This window comes from Staurois parvus, unplaced genomic scaffold (genome assembly GCF_062004578.1).
Source record: "Staurois parvus isolate SC_StPar_1 unplaced genomic scaffold, SC_StPar_1.0 ptg000469l, whole genome shotgun sequence".
In the NCBI taxonomy this organism is placed as follows: Eukaryota; Metazoa; Chordata; class Amphibia; order Anura; family Ranidae; genus Staurois; species Staurois parvus.
Genome location: NW_028318265.1, coordinates 2985226 through 2998808, shown reverse-complemented (window position 1 = coordinate 2998808; position 13583 = coordinate 2985226). Strand labels below are relative to the sequence as shown.

Here is a 13583-nt window from a genome sequence, read left to right as displayed (position 1 = left end):
CCCCCTCAAACTTGCCTGCCGTTCCTGGCTGTCAAAATGACTGCTGGGAGTTGCTGTGTAAATACAGCAGCTGGAGAAGCTTCTACTTGTCAAAAGAACAGACAGTGTTAACAAACATTTTTCAGAGGTAAAGTGGAGAGATACAAAGTAACATTGTTTAGAAATACTGTTGCGACACAAGTTGTAAAAATAACAGAAATATAGATTGTTAATTCTGTAACTGTTTCATAAACCTGCATTTTAAAGTTATGAGCTTCCATTTGCTTAATGTCAGTTAAAGTGACCCAGCAAATAAAAAAAAAAAAAGAAAAAACATATGTGTTACTTTACTATCCCAACTAATGATGGGGTTTTTTTTTTGTTTTGTTTTGTTTTGTTTTTTTTAATAGGCTCATAACAAAAATGTAAAACATTCTTCTGCATAAGGGTGTACAGGTGTGAGACCTGAACTGGTTAGGGTTAGTTTACCTACAACTGATATTTCCGTGTTTTATAGATGCTAGAGAGAAAAATCCTTGACACTGTCTTCTATCTCTCTGTGACTCTATTGGTGAGTCTCTGCATGAGTTTTCAGATCTCGCTCGTGCAATGACCATTAACTGGGATTCCCACTATCTTAGGGCTGAGTTCCAGGCTGAGTTCACCTGCAGGGCTCATTATGAGGGTTCCTATCCTGCCTGTACCGAGTTCCTGGTCTGTAAACTTGCTGTGTACAGCGGATTCACATCAGGAAGTTAAGTTTCTGGGTACACCCGCTGTACCCATTCCTACCCGGAATTTCCTGGTCTGTACACCTGCTGTGCCCATTATGAGGGGGTCCCACCATAAATGAGCTGCGTTTCTTTGTCTGTATTCTACTGTGTCTATTATGAACAGAGAGTCAGGAACTATGAAAGAGAACTGTTAAAAAAAAATACAAAAATGGAAAAAATCTTTCCCATAAAAAAGTTGAAAAAAGGAGCTCTCAGTCAAATATTCAGCCTGCTTCCATTTGTTTTCCCTGTAGTAAGTTTCCACTTTAATGACTCCCAACAACAGTTACCCTACTATCTGTTGGCCCTGGGTGTCAAAATCCTGCCCCTTGGGGATGTGTCATCACTGGATTTACAGGAAAACACATGACACCACTGTCTACAGCGTTCAGCATTTTTTTTTTTTTTCAAATAAATCTGTAGGTGAGCTTCAAAGGCTTGGAGAATGTTAAGAAAAAGGGGGATTTGATTTAGATCTTTGTGCTTTCTGTGTAACATGGTTCTTTGTTAACACTTCATCATCTTCACACTTTCCAGCTACTTCTGTCCCAAAGTCATATCGTGCTGTTGTCATACATGGGTTTGTGGAGGAGCTGGTAGTGAATGAGGATCCAGAATACCAGTGGATCGACCGAATCCGGACTCCGAGAGCCTCCAACGAGGCCCGACAGAGGCTGATATCACTCATGTCAGGTAAGAAAAACCGGTCTTTCGATTTGTGTACTTTTGCATTGTGTATACACATATATTCAGTAGGGAGTCTGCTTTATAAGACTAGTAGTGAGCTATTTTGTATGTTCTGACAAGACAAATACCAGGAGTCAAGAAATTGGAATCCATATGGCTGAAAATATATTTAATGTACATTTTGTGTGTACTTTAAAAAAACACACACATCATTTCTACAATACATACACATTGCACCATGTTTTATTCCTTTATAAGTACTGCTTTCCATGTTCCAATGTTCACGCAGTGTTTGTAGGGATGCTGCTCTTGGGAAAGCTATAGTTATGGGAGTTGTGCCTATGTCATTAAGAACAGAGCTCCCAGAAGCTGCCCCTGTTGGTGGTGTCAAGCCTAATGATGGCAACGCAGGGAGTGAAAGTTCTCAATACAGCAACAGGATAAAAGAAAGAAAGACATAATGCTGGGGAATGGGGTGAGGGATAAAATTGGGTCATATCTTTACAAATCCTTTAAAAACTGCTGTGCAAGAGAAAATCCTTTTGGTTGAGTCTGTCAACACCTACTATATACCAGTGATTAGCACTGGTTAACCAACGTCTTGTATACAAGAACGTTGTACACTGCTCAAAAAAAAATTAAAGGAACGCTTTTTAGCCAATTAAACTCCTGGGATATTGATCTGGTCAGTTAAGTAGCAGAGGGGGTTGTTAATTTTTTTCTGCTGCTTTGATGTTAATGAAAGTAACAACAGGTGCACTATATGGGCAACAATGAGACAACCGTCAAAATAGGAATGGTTTTACAGGTGGAGGCCAGTGATATTTTTTTCCCTACTCATCTTTTCTGACTTTTTTTTTTTTACTAGTTTTGCATTTGGCTGGCGTCAATGTCACTGCTGGTAGCATGAGGCGATACCTGGACCCTAAAGAAGTTGCACAGGCAGTCTAACTCCTCCAGTATGGCACATCAATACATGCCATTGCCAGAATGTTTGCTGTGTCTCCCAGCACAGTCTCAAGAGCATGGAAGAGATTCCAGGAGACAGGCAGTTACTCTAAGAGAGCTGGGCATGGCCATAGAAGGTCCTTAAACCATCAGCAGGACCGGTATCTGCTTTTTTTGTGCAAGGAGGAACAGGATGAGCACTGCCAGAGCCCTACAAAATGACCTCCAGCAGGCCACTGGTGTGAATGTCTCTGACTAATCAGACTTCTTGAGGGTAGCCTGTGGTCCCGATGTCCTCTAGTGGGCCCTGTGCTCACTGCCCAGCATCATAGAGCTTGTTTGGCACTTGTCATTGAACACCAGAATTGGCAGGTCCGCCACTGGCGCCCTGTGCTTTTCACAGATGGGAGCAGGTTCACCCTAAGCACATGTGACAGACGTGAAAGGGTCTGGAGAACACATGGAGAAAGTTATGCTGCCTGTAACATCGCTCAGCATGACCGTTTTGATGGTGGGTCTGTAATGGTCTGGGGAGGCATATCCATGGAGGGACACACAGACCTCTACAGGCTAGACCAGGGGTGGGCAAACTTTTTGACTTGAGGGCCGCAATGGATATATTGGACCCGGGGGCCGGACCAAGAGTAGATGAATGATGTGTATGTGTCATCCATGGTAAGTATAGTAATATTCCCCCATAGTAAGCATAGTAATTAATCCCCCATATAGTAATTCATCCCCCATATAGTAATTCATCCCCCATAGTAATTCATCCCCCATAGTAATTAATCCCCCATATAGTAATTCATCCCCCATAGTAATTCATCCCCCATAGTAATTCATCCCCCATATAGTAATTCATCCCCCATATAGTAATTCATCCCCCATATAGTAATTCATCCTCCATATAGTAATCCATTCCCCATAGTAATTCATCCCCCATAGTAATTCATCCCCCATATAGTAATTCATCCCCCATATAGTAATTCATCCCCCATATAGTAATTTATCCCCCATAGTAATTCATCCCCCATATAGTAATTCATCCCCCATATAGTAATTCATCCCCCATATAGTAATTCATTCCCCATAGTAATTCATCCCCCATATAGTAATTCATCCCCCATATAGTAATTCATCCCCCATATAGTAATTCATCCCCCATATAGTAATTCATCCCCCCTATAGTAATTCATCCCCCATATTAAGTCCCCAAGTCCCCCCTGTGTCAATTCACGTACCTTTGCTCCGCGCGTTCCTCTCGCCGTGTTCCCGCGCCGTTCCGGTGTAGCATGAAAATCTGTCTCCTATGAGGATCTGTCCCCCTCGACGTATCTGCGCATGTGCCAGTTTCAGGCATTAGCAGCCGATCGGCGATCTCCGGCACATGCGCAGATACGTCGAGGGGGACAGATCCTCATAGGAGACAGATTTTCATGCTACACCGGTCTTCAGGGCGGACTGTGAGAGGAGCCTAGCGGGAGCCTAGCTCCGCGGGCCGGATTAAAAGGTCCGCCGGGCCGTATACGGCCCGCGGGCCGTAGTTTGCCCATTGCTGGGTTAGACAATGGTACCCTGACCGCCATTAGGTATCGGGATGAAATCCTTGGACCCATTGTCAGACCCTACGCTGGTGCAGTGGGTCCTGGGTTCCTCCTGGTGCACAACAATGTCCGGCCTCATGTGGCGAGAGTATGCAAGCAGTTCCTGGGGGATGAAGGAATTGTTACAAGTGAATGTCCCCCACGCTCACCTGACCTAAATCCAATAGAACACCTCTGGGATATCATGTTTCAGTCCATCCCACGCTACGAGGTTGCACCTCAGACTGTCTAGGAGCTCAGTGATGGCCTGGTCCAGATCTGGGAGGAAATACCCCAAGACACCATCCTTCGTCTCATTAGGAGCATGCCCCGATGTTGTCAGGTATGCATAAAAGCACGTGGGGCCATACAAACTACTGAGTACCATTTTGAGTTGCTGCAATGAAATTTCAGCAATATGGACTAGCCTGCTGCATCATTTTTTCACTATGATTTTCGGGGTGTCTTTGAATTCAGTCCTCTGTAGTTTGATAATTTCCATCAAACGATGGGGCATCCTTATATTCCTAACACATTACCCAGTCCATATCAGTATAGATATCCAGCATGATATTTTTCCCCATTGAGATCTGATGTGTTTTCAAAGTGTTCCTTTATTTTTTTGAGCAGTGTATATGACAACAGGAATTGTCTACTCAAATATCACAAAACGTTGGACTGAAGCTCCACTGCACACAGGTTGGGGTCATTAACATGAAGTCTAGGGTGTGATTGTCTTTCTTCTTTTGTTTTATTGCTTTGCAGAATTGTATGTATAGGCAAAGATACTACAGAAGATTGTCTTAAAGTTACAGTTTTATTAATGTCTTTTGTTTATTGAGGACTCTGTACTTTTAAGGACAGTGATAATTCTGTTGTAATCCAAATATCTAATATAAAGTCCACTCTGTGATAAAGAACACTGCTAGCAGAAAGGTTGATATACAAGAACCCTATTGAACCACAATTAATCACAGAGTGCAGTAATTAGTCACATACAGTATCTCACAGAAGTGAGTACACCCCTCACATTTTTTGTAAATATTTTATTCTATCTTTTCATGTGACAACACTGAAGAAATGACACTTTGCTACAATGTGAAGTAGTGAGTGTACAGCTTGTATAACAGTGTAAATTTGTTGTCCCCTCAAAATAACTCAACACACAGCCATTAATGTCTAAACCGCTGGCAACAAAAGTGAGTACACCCCTACATAAAAATGACCAAATTGGGCCCAAAGTGTCAATATTTTGTGTGGCCACCATTATTTTCCAGAACTGCCTTAACCCTCTTGGGAATGGAATTTACCAGAGGTTCACAGGTTCCAACTGGAGTCCTTTTCAACTCCTCCATGACGACATCACGGTGCTGGTGGATGTTAGAGACCTTGTGCTCCTCCACCTGCTCATACGTCTATTTCCCAAAGATAACCTCTGGATATGACGCTGAGCACGTGCACTCAACTTCTTTGCTCTACCATGGTGAGGCCTGTTCTGAGTGGAACCTGTCCTGTTATACCGCTGTATGGTCTTGGCCACCGTGCTGCAGCTCAGTTTCAGAATCTTCTTATAGCCTAGGCCATCTTTATGTAGAGCAACAATTCTCTTTTTCAGATTCTCAGAGAGTTCTTTGCCATGAGGTGCCATGTTGATCTTCCAGTGACCAGTATGAGAGAGTGAGAGCGATAACATCAAATTTAACACACCTGCTCCCCATTCACACCTGAGACCTTGTAACACTAAAGAGTCACATGACATCGGTCAGAGAAAATGGCTAATTGGGCCCAATTTGGACATTTTCTCTTCGGGCTGTACTCACTTTTGTTGCCAGCGGTTTAGACATTAATGGCTGTGTGTTGAGTTATTTTGAGGGGACAGCAAATTTACACTGTTATACAAGCTGTACACTCACTACTTTACATTGTAGCAAAGTGTAATTTCTTCAGTGTTGTCACAGGAAAAGATATAAAATATTTACAAAAATGTGAGGGGTGTACTCACTGTACACTGTGAGATACTGTATCTATCTAAAGTGCAAAAACCATCATAAATAAAATCAATCAATCCTAAAGTGCAGTATAATATCACAGTACACAATACATATGTATAAAATTGCAAAAAGTTACGATAAAATGCAAAAAAGTCCTGTATAGTCCAGAAACTATTTGCATTATAAATCCTCATCTGGGCGGAGACTTTAGTGTTCACATCATGCCAATGTATTATATTGGTCAGCAGTGGCTGTCTGTATGAGTTACAGCGGTTTTGCATTGATACAGTATATTGGTCTGTTTGGCTTGCTTTGTGTGATTTTCATGGTGCAATAAATACTATACTATTACCATCTTTGCTGGCTCTGGTGTGAGCTTTATTTGCTGCAGCATGGATCAGTGCTGGGAATAGGAAAGGAGAGCACTGTGCATGGATGCGTAGGCTACCCTGGATGACACCTACCTATGATGACATTCTAAACTTGTTTCACATTTTTCTGGTGAGTGTTCATTTCATGAGGTGGTGGCTGGTACACTGGGAAGAGTCTTTCAACAATCTGAGTTGTTGAAGGAGGATTTATAATACATATATTTTCTGGACTATACTAGACTTTTTTGCACTATATCGGCACTTTATGCAGATTTTTACATATATGCTTTATTTTTATTGTGATATACTGCACTTTAGGATTGATGGATTTATATTTGTCGATTTTTGCACTTTACATAGAAATGTGACTAAATACTGCACTCTGTGGTTAATTATTGCATCCTGACAGTGTGGCACGGCAGGTGATTATCTTTATAATTCTATTGTGATGATGACACCTTGTACAATTTTCTTATGAACTTGATAAATAGTTTAAAAAAAGAAAATCTTTTTCTTAATAAACAGCATTTATTACGCTTCAAAGCCATCAGTTGCTCAGTGAGCATTCTGTACCTGTAAAGTGATAAACCAATCTATGACATTGCTTACTACTAGCTTTGTTTTATTAAAAGTAAGTTGCAGTGAATAATCCATTCGATATTGTCCAAAACATAGGCTTTTAACTCCTGGTACCCCAATGCTGGTAGAGTAGACTACTGATCAGGTTTGTATTGCTGTGTCCAAGTTGGGGTGATAAAACACAGTGCACTCATATGATCATTTGTAGTTGTGTAAGCAGTGTAGCATTCATATGATCAGCAACTTCACAATCATGTTTTCATTTCCTTGTCCCAGGTGAGCTACAACGGAAGATTGGTCTAAAGGTCCTGGAGATGCGGGGGAATGCTGTGGTTGGCTACCTGCAGTGCTTTGACCTGGAGGGGGAGTCTGGTTTGGTTGTGCGTGCTATAGGAACAGCGTGCACTCTGGATAAACTCACTAACCCCGCCTCCTTCGCTCCAGCCTGTCACTCCCCATGTAAAGAGCTGAAGGAGTAAGTATATGTACATGGTGTGTTTTCTCTTCTGTGTGAGATGTGGATTCAAAAGTTAAGTGCACAAAGTACGTTTTGCTGATGATCAGAAGTTGAGGACGTTGGGCTAGAGCTCTGGTGCGGCAGCTGTGTGTTTTTTACATTCACTTCCTGCAGCAGCTACTCCTGACCACCAATAGGGGGAGCATAAAGTGGTTGTAAACCTCAGACATGAAATATGAACAAAGCACATCCTTCTATACTGTGTACTTGTGTCTGTCCAGAGCACTGAGTGTGATTTGTCTTTGCTGTCTGCTTCCTCTGTCATCTGCATGAGTCACTTCTAAAAGCTTTTCCAACTCCAAGAGATAATTGGTGATGGGGGACGAGAGTTCCAGCGCACATCCTGTGATTGACAGCCACAGCGGAGCATATATTTGAGTATCACTCAGCTCTGCAGTGTGGGACTTCAGAGGAAAGGATCCCCTGCTCGCTGTCACAATAGGGGATTGGAAGGGTAATCTGGGCTGCTGCATTAGTAACATGTTACATTTTACACCCCAAATACGGGTGTAGCATGCTACTAAATATGACAATATACTTTAAACACATCAACCAAGACTGTGTTTAAAATCACATTATACAAGCTGCCGTATATAAACAGTGCTCATAGACAGGTGGTTAAGGGGCCATTGACATCTGCTCATTATAATTAAACTGTAGGTGAGATACCTTACAATAAGTCTTACATGCTGCGTCTTTGTTGCAGTTTTTAGGAAAATGCATTGCAAAGAGTTCATGGACAACACATTGTGCAACATGCATACTCATAAAAGGTGCAGCTGTGTATGAGGGCTTATAATGGACCATATACTATACCATAGGTCTCCACAAACTGTGGCCCGAGGGCTGGATGTGGTCCTATGCTAGCTTTTATCTGGTGCTTGGGGCACTATACCTCTGAATGATACAAGACACAATTCCTCCCACTGACACCAATAATGAGGCACTATTCCTCCCATTGATACCAATGATGGGGCACTATTCCTCCCACTGACACCAGTGATGGGTTACTTTTCATCCCACTAATACCAATAATGGGGCACTACTCATCCTCCTACTGACCACCAACCCTGAAGTGATGTTTGTTCTCACTGATGCTGGGCCCTATACATTTTCTACTCTCACTGGTCACTATCTAACCCCCCTAAAGTCTGAAGTACAGTAAACTGGCCTTTTGATTGAGAAGTTTGAAGACTGTACTATACAATCTGATTGTATGACCTCCTTTAGATTTACAAAAACAGTGTGATATACGGACACACTTAAACAATCTATTCAATTACTGCCAAAACAGACATGCCATTAACTACATAGGTGGGAGTTCTAAGGAGATTGTACACTCTGATTGTATAGTGTGTAAGGCCTAAATACTTTAGTCTGTCTTCTTTTCCTTTACTCCCTCTAGTTATGATTGTAAGCTGCTGCTGCAGGAAGTCCTTCAGGGGAATTTATTAAGACTCTGAAGCAGCTTGGCATGGCAACCAATCAGCTTCTATCTTTAATTTCCAAAGCTTAGCTGAACAAGCTAAAGATAGCAGCTGATAGGTTACTCTTCACAGCTGCTCCAGTTTTAGTAAATCCCCCCAAATGTAACACACAGTGACCTGTGCCTGAAACTTAATTCATGAGAAAAAAAAAACAGTACTCATTGCAGATGATACATTTATGCAGACTGGATAAATAGAGGATAAAAGATTTTGAGAGTAACTCAACAGAGTCCAGGGTCTGCACAAATGTGCAAGTGTGCTCAGATTCTGGGTCTGTACAGCTGCTGAGAGTGCACTGGGTTCCTGAGTCTGCACAACTGCGAGTTTGCTAAGATCTGGGTTCTGCACAACTGCTTTACGTGCACTGGGTTCCTGGGTCATGTGCAGATTTCACCCAGTGGGAGTGGTTGTTATCGTTACAAGAATAAAAGAATATCCAGACCCAAAAAAACAAGAAAATGCAAGAAATTGCAGATTACCAGTCCTTACAAGCGGAGGATGCATTTTTCTTTTTTCTGCTTGGGAAATGCCCAATGGTCCTGCCAGAAATTCAGTGTCCAAGTCACTTCCTGTGAGCTGAACTGAAACCTAAAATGTTATCAGTTTTTTTGCTTTTTTATATAATCTTCAAAGCTATGTTACACTAGCTAATGGGGATGAAGAGAGGAAAGGGGGAGGTGTTTGAAATCCTAGGATGACAAAACTGCTGTTCCAAAGATACAGTACAATGAGTGAACCTAGGGCAGGATGTGACTCACTGACAGGATCATCAGGTAAAACAAAGGGAAAAACGGTTTGAAAAAAAAAATAAATAAAACTAATGCAGCCACCACATCTAAGGATTGGGAAGCTACATATTACATTTATACATTACATTTTTTTATATATTACATTTTTGTTCTTCGGTGCTAGTTGGATGCTAGTTTAAATCACTGATTTGGAAGGAAATCCAGAAAATATGTCTTGGTGACAGGTGGTTTAAGGAAGTAAGCCGGCCACATATAGTACAATCTGTTGTAGATTTAGGGTTCTTTCACACCGGCATTCCGCTTTTTTTTTTTTATCAGTTCATTCACGTTTTTTCAAAGAAAAAAACGGATCACTTTATATCCATTTTTCATCAGTTTACATCCTTTTTTCATCAGTTTACATACTTTTTTCATCAGTTTATATAATTTTTTTTCATCTGGTTACATCCATTTTCGTCCATTTACATCCATTTTTCGTCCGTTCTGTTCTTTTTACAGAAGAAAAATAGGGTTTTCTTCTGTCCAAAAAAAGGATGTTAACGGATACAGACATTTAACGGATGTAAAATGTTTACATCCACTAGTCCATAGAAATACATGGGTGTCTGTTTTTCATCCGTAAACGGACAGATGAAAAACGGACATATGGAACGCCTGTGTGAAAGCATTGTTAGGAACTACCTGATCTGATACATCATTAAACAAGCAGCTTGGGTAAGCCCTTTGTCACTTGTACTGCATATGCATTTGTATAAAATTTGTATAATCAGAAAGAAATTTGTGCATCCCACCATAAGATAAGTTGTGGGCTTAGAGAAGTTGTAAAGTGGAACTCCAGCCAAACAACTTAATGCACAGTTGAACTGTCTAACCTGACATAATATTCTCAATTCTGTATAGTCAGTCCAGAGAACCCCCACACTTCTCAAAGTTCGCAGCATCCTGTGTCTTTGTTCTGCAAACAGCCTGTGTCCCAGAGAGTGAATTAGTTTCATCTCATTTGTCCTTGCTGTATCCTCTGTTGTGGGCCAAATACCTCCTCACCAAACTCCAGTACCTGAAACATGTTAGATCCATACACTGTGCTGATTTTTCTTTTGTCAGATTGAGCCCTGGTGGGCAGGGGCTTTTGTAAAGACAATGTAAAAAAAGATTTTAGGTAATTGGCATATTTAAAAAGAGCCTGTCACTATCCTAAAGGCCTTTTCACACTGCCGCGAGGTGGTTTGACCACAGCTCGGGTACAGTGCAGTATACCCCGCAGTTTTCATGTTGGTTACCCACACTTTCCCATAGACTTCTATTAGACCAGGCATTTTAGGTGCGTATTTTGAAAGCGCAGCAAAAGTCCTGCATGTTGCATCTTTGGTGCAAATGCAGTGTGAAAGCGCTGTAAAACTACTCAATGGCAACTTCCCTGTAAAAGCATAGTCCAAATAGTTACCTGTATGGAGGGCTGCGGGGATCTTTGTTGTTTTATTTAAGGTGATTGCGAACTCAAACCTTGCAAAACAACCCATTCAGTTTAAAATAGAAGTGAAAGGCAAAACATTTGTGTGTAAGTATAACAAAACATTATGTACACCTTTTTTCCCTTATTTTCTAAGTAATCACATTCCCTGTATTCTCAGCTGCATAATAGTTGGGGGATTGGGGGAGGAGAAGCAAAAGCACACTAATCTTCCCAGTGAAAGGCTGTGCAGAGGGACTGGGGGGCAAGGTCAGTCAGCAGAAGTCTGATCATTAGAGGAGAGCAGTCTGAGTTCCCAGCACAGGTACAGAACTTACCAGGCTGTGCTCTCATGCCTAGTGTGGTCAGTTTTAATAGTAAAGCAGAGTGACTGACAGGAACACCAGGGATTTCACACACAGGAAGCAATACAAAGAGAACAGGATGCTTTTTCATGCAAGTACGTGGTACAGCAGGCACATATCAGGAATATGAAATGTTGGGTTTACATACTCTTGAAGAACTCCCAGAAGCACTACTGACACGTCCTGGTATTTTATCCTTGTCATCCTACTCTGTTCTGTAGTGACCCCCCCCACCTCCCCAGGAAGTGTTGGATATCAGCTATATTGGGAGCTCTTTAGGCCAGCAAAGATTTTCCCTGCCCATTCTTTCACAGAGTGGCTGCCTATGAGTATTTTTAGAATAGGGACAGGGTCTCTTTAATATCTTCATAAACACATAATCAGGTTGTTTGCCTGGGGTTTTGCTTTAATTAAAAATATAATAAATGGTTCTACCTTTATTGCTGTAAAATGCATGGTGAGGGTTTCTAAGCAGCAATTTCCCTTTTGCTACATATATATCTCCAGCCTAGAATCTCAGGAGTCTCTCCTCAACCATTTCCTCTGCTTGCATGCTTCAAGGAGGGGGTCCTCCTTCCACTAACCAAATCTCTGCCTTGACCATTCTTTAACCTCCAGAACTTGTGTGTCCTGTTCTCTCTTTTCTTTCACCTCGCTGACACTCTTCTTAGGTCTCCGCTGGTCCAACCACCGAGCCATGGATATCGATCGACCCACAACAGCCCCATTCACACAGCTTCTGGCTCCCGGCTTACTCAGAACTTCTCTGTGTCTGTTCCCACCCTCATCTACACTGGTACGAGAGCTGGGGGGAGGCAGGATGCAGGTAGTGTAGACAGGTACTTCTGAAGACATTTGGGGTGTCCAAATTCTCCTCCACTGACTTTCAGCCCCACTCTTCTACAAATTATTTTCATCCCAATCTTTTTAATTCTATGCCCTCCCACAGCTGAATTTTCAATATTTGTGGCTGTTGAAGGGTTAGACCTCCTGATGCTCTTTTTCTTGGGGAATTCTTTTGGTGAGATATCTGCATTAAGATCCCAGGTCACTGGGTGCTGTGCCTATTATGAGGTGTTCTTGTTCTCCCTGTACTGAATTCCTGGCTCTGCACACCTGCTGTGCCCATTATGAGGAGTTATGCCTGTCCCTGCCCAGAGTTCCTGTCCCTGCTCACCAGCTATGCCTATTATGAGGGGCTCCCACCATCTGTGTTTTGGGCCTGCTCACCTGCTACGCCTATTATGATTTATGCCTACCCTGCTCATAGTTCCTGGGTCTGTACACTGGCTATGCCTATTATGAGGGGCTCCCACCAAGTTTGGCCAAGAGCTTTAAGGTAGTAGAAATATCTCTTTTTAGGAAACCAACAAGTGACTGAGTCCTCCAGATTTATTATACACATTTATTACATTATACACTATTATTTCACTGGGGGGAATCTTGCTGCATTTAAAAATTAATGACAAATGTATCAGCAAATTCCCCCTAAATAAGAGCTCTGCCATGTAGGAGAGTATGGGAGCAGACGTCTCACCACTGGAGTCTCCTAAAAAAAAAAAAGACAATTGTAACCTCTTTGGAATGTCCCTTTAAATGTCTTTTGTGTGACCAAAATGTTCCAAGTTACATAAAAAAGAACCCAAAAATGTTCTGCAAACAATCTGCATTTACTGAGCCCTCCACACACCTGTCATGGCTCTGGAGGTGAGGGAGGAAGATTGGTTGTCAGTGGAGGAGATGGGGGGCATCACAGCAGGTAAGTAGCTATGTAGCTATAGAAACCGCTGTTACTGTCCTTTTTAGCTGCACGGTATTAATGCTGGATGATAAGGAAACGGGCAGAAGACTTAATATCTTTTTTGTTATGGCTGCGGTCATTAGAACAACACTGTCATCTATTCTTCAGAAAGTTTCTGCTTCCTTTATTTTAATTTTGCTTCTTCTCTTTATTTTGGTGATGATTTTGCCTGTTTGGACATCGTTGGTTGACAGATGCTGCGTGTACTGCATGGGATGCTGGGAAATGTTGGCCGGCCAGCTCCACCGGAGGGAGCCCTCTCACTGCAGCAAACCTTCCTCAGGGGCGGTCCTGCGCTCCAAC

At 42.1% G+C, this 13583-nt stretch overlaps 1 protein-coding gene across 14 annotated transcripts in view; it reads left to right on the top strand.

Annotated features, from left to right (window-relative positions):
* C2CD5 (C2 calcium dependent domain containing 5) overlaps positions 1-13583 on the top strand; it is a 117403-nt gene that overhangs the window by 24241 nt on the left and 79579 nt on the right. For 11 of the 14 annotated variants that reach the window (XM_089689154.1, XM_089689152.1, XM_089689150.1 and 8 more), the window contains exons 6-7: positions 1290-1445; positions 7188-7386. In XM_089689154.1, coding sequence (XP_089545280.1) covers positions 1290-1445; positions 7188-7386 — 355 coding nt within the window. Of the gene's footprint in view, positions 1-1289; positions 1446-7187; positions 7387-12150; positions 12276-13583 lie in introns of all 14 variants that reach the window. The other 3 variants (XM_089689153.1, XM_089689151.1, XM_089689149.1) reach the window with 1 other exon arrangement.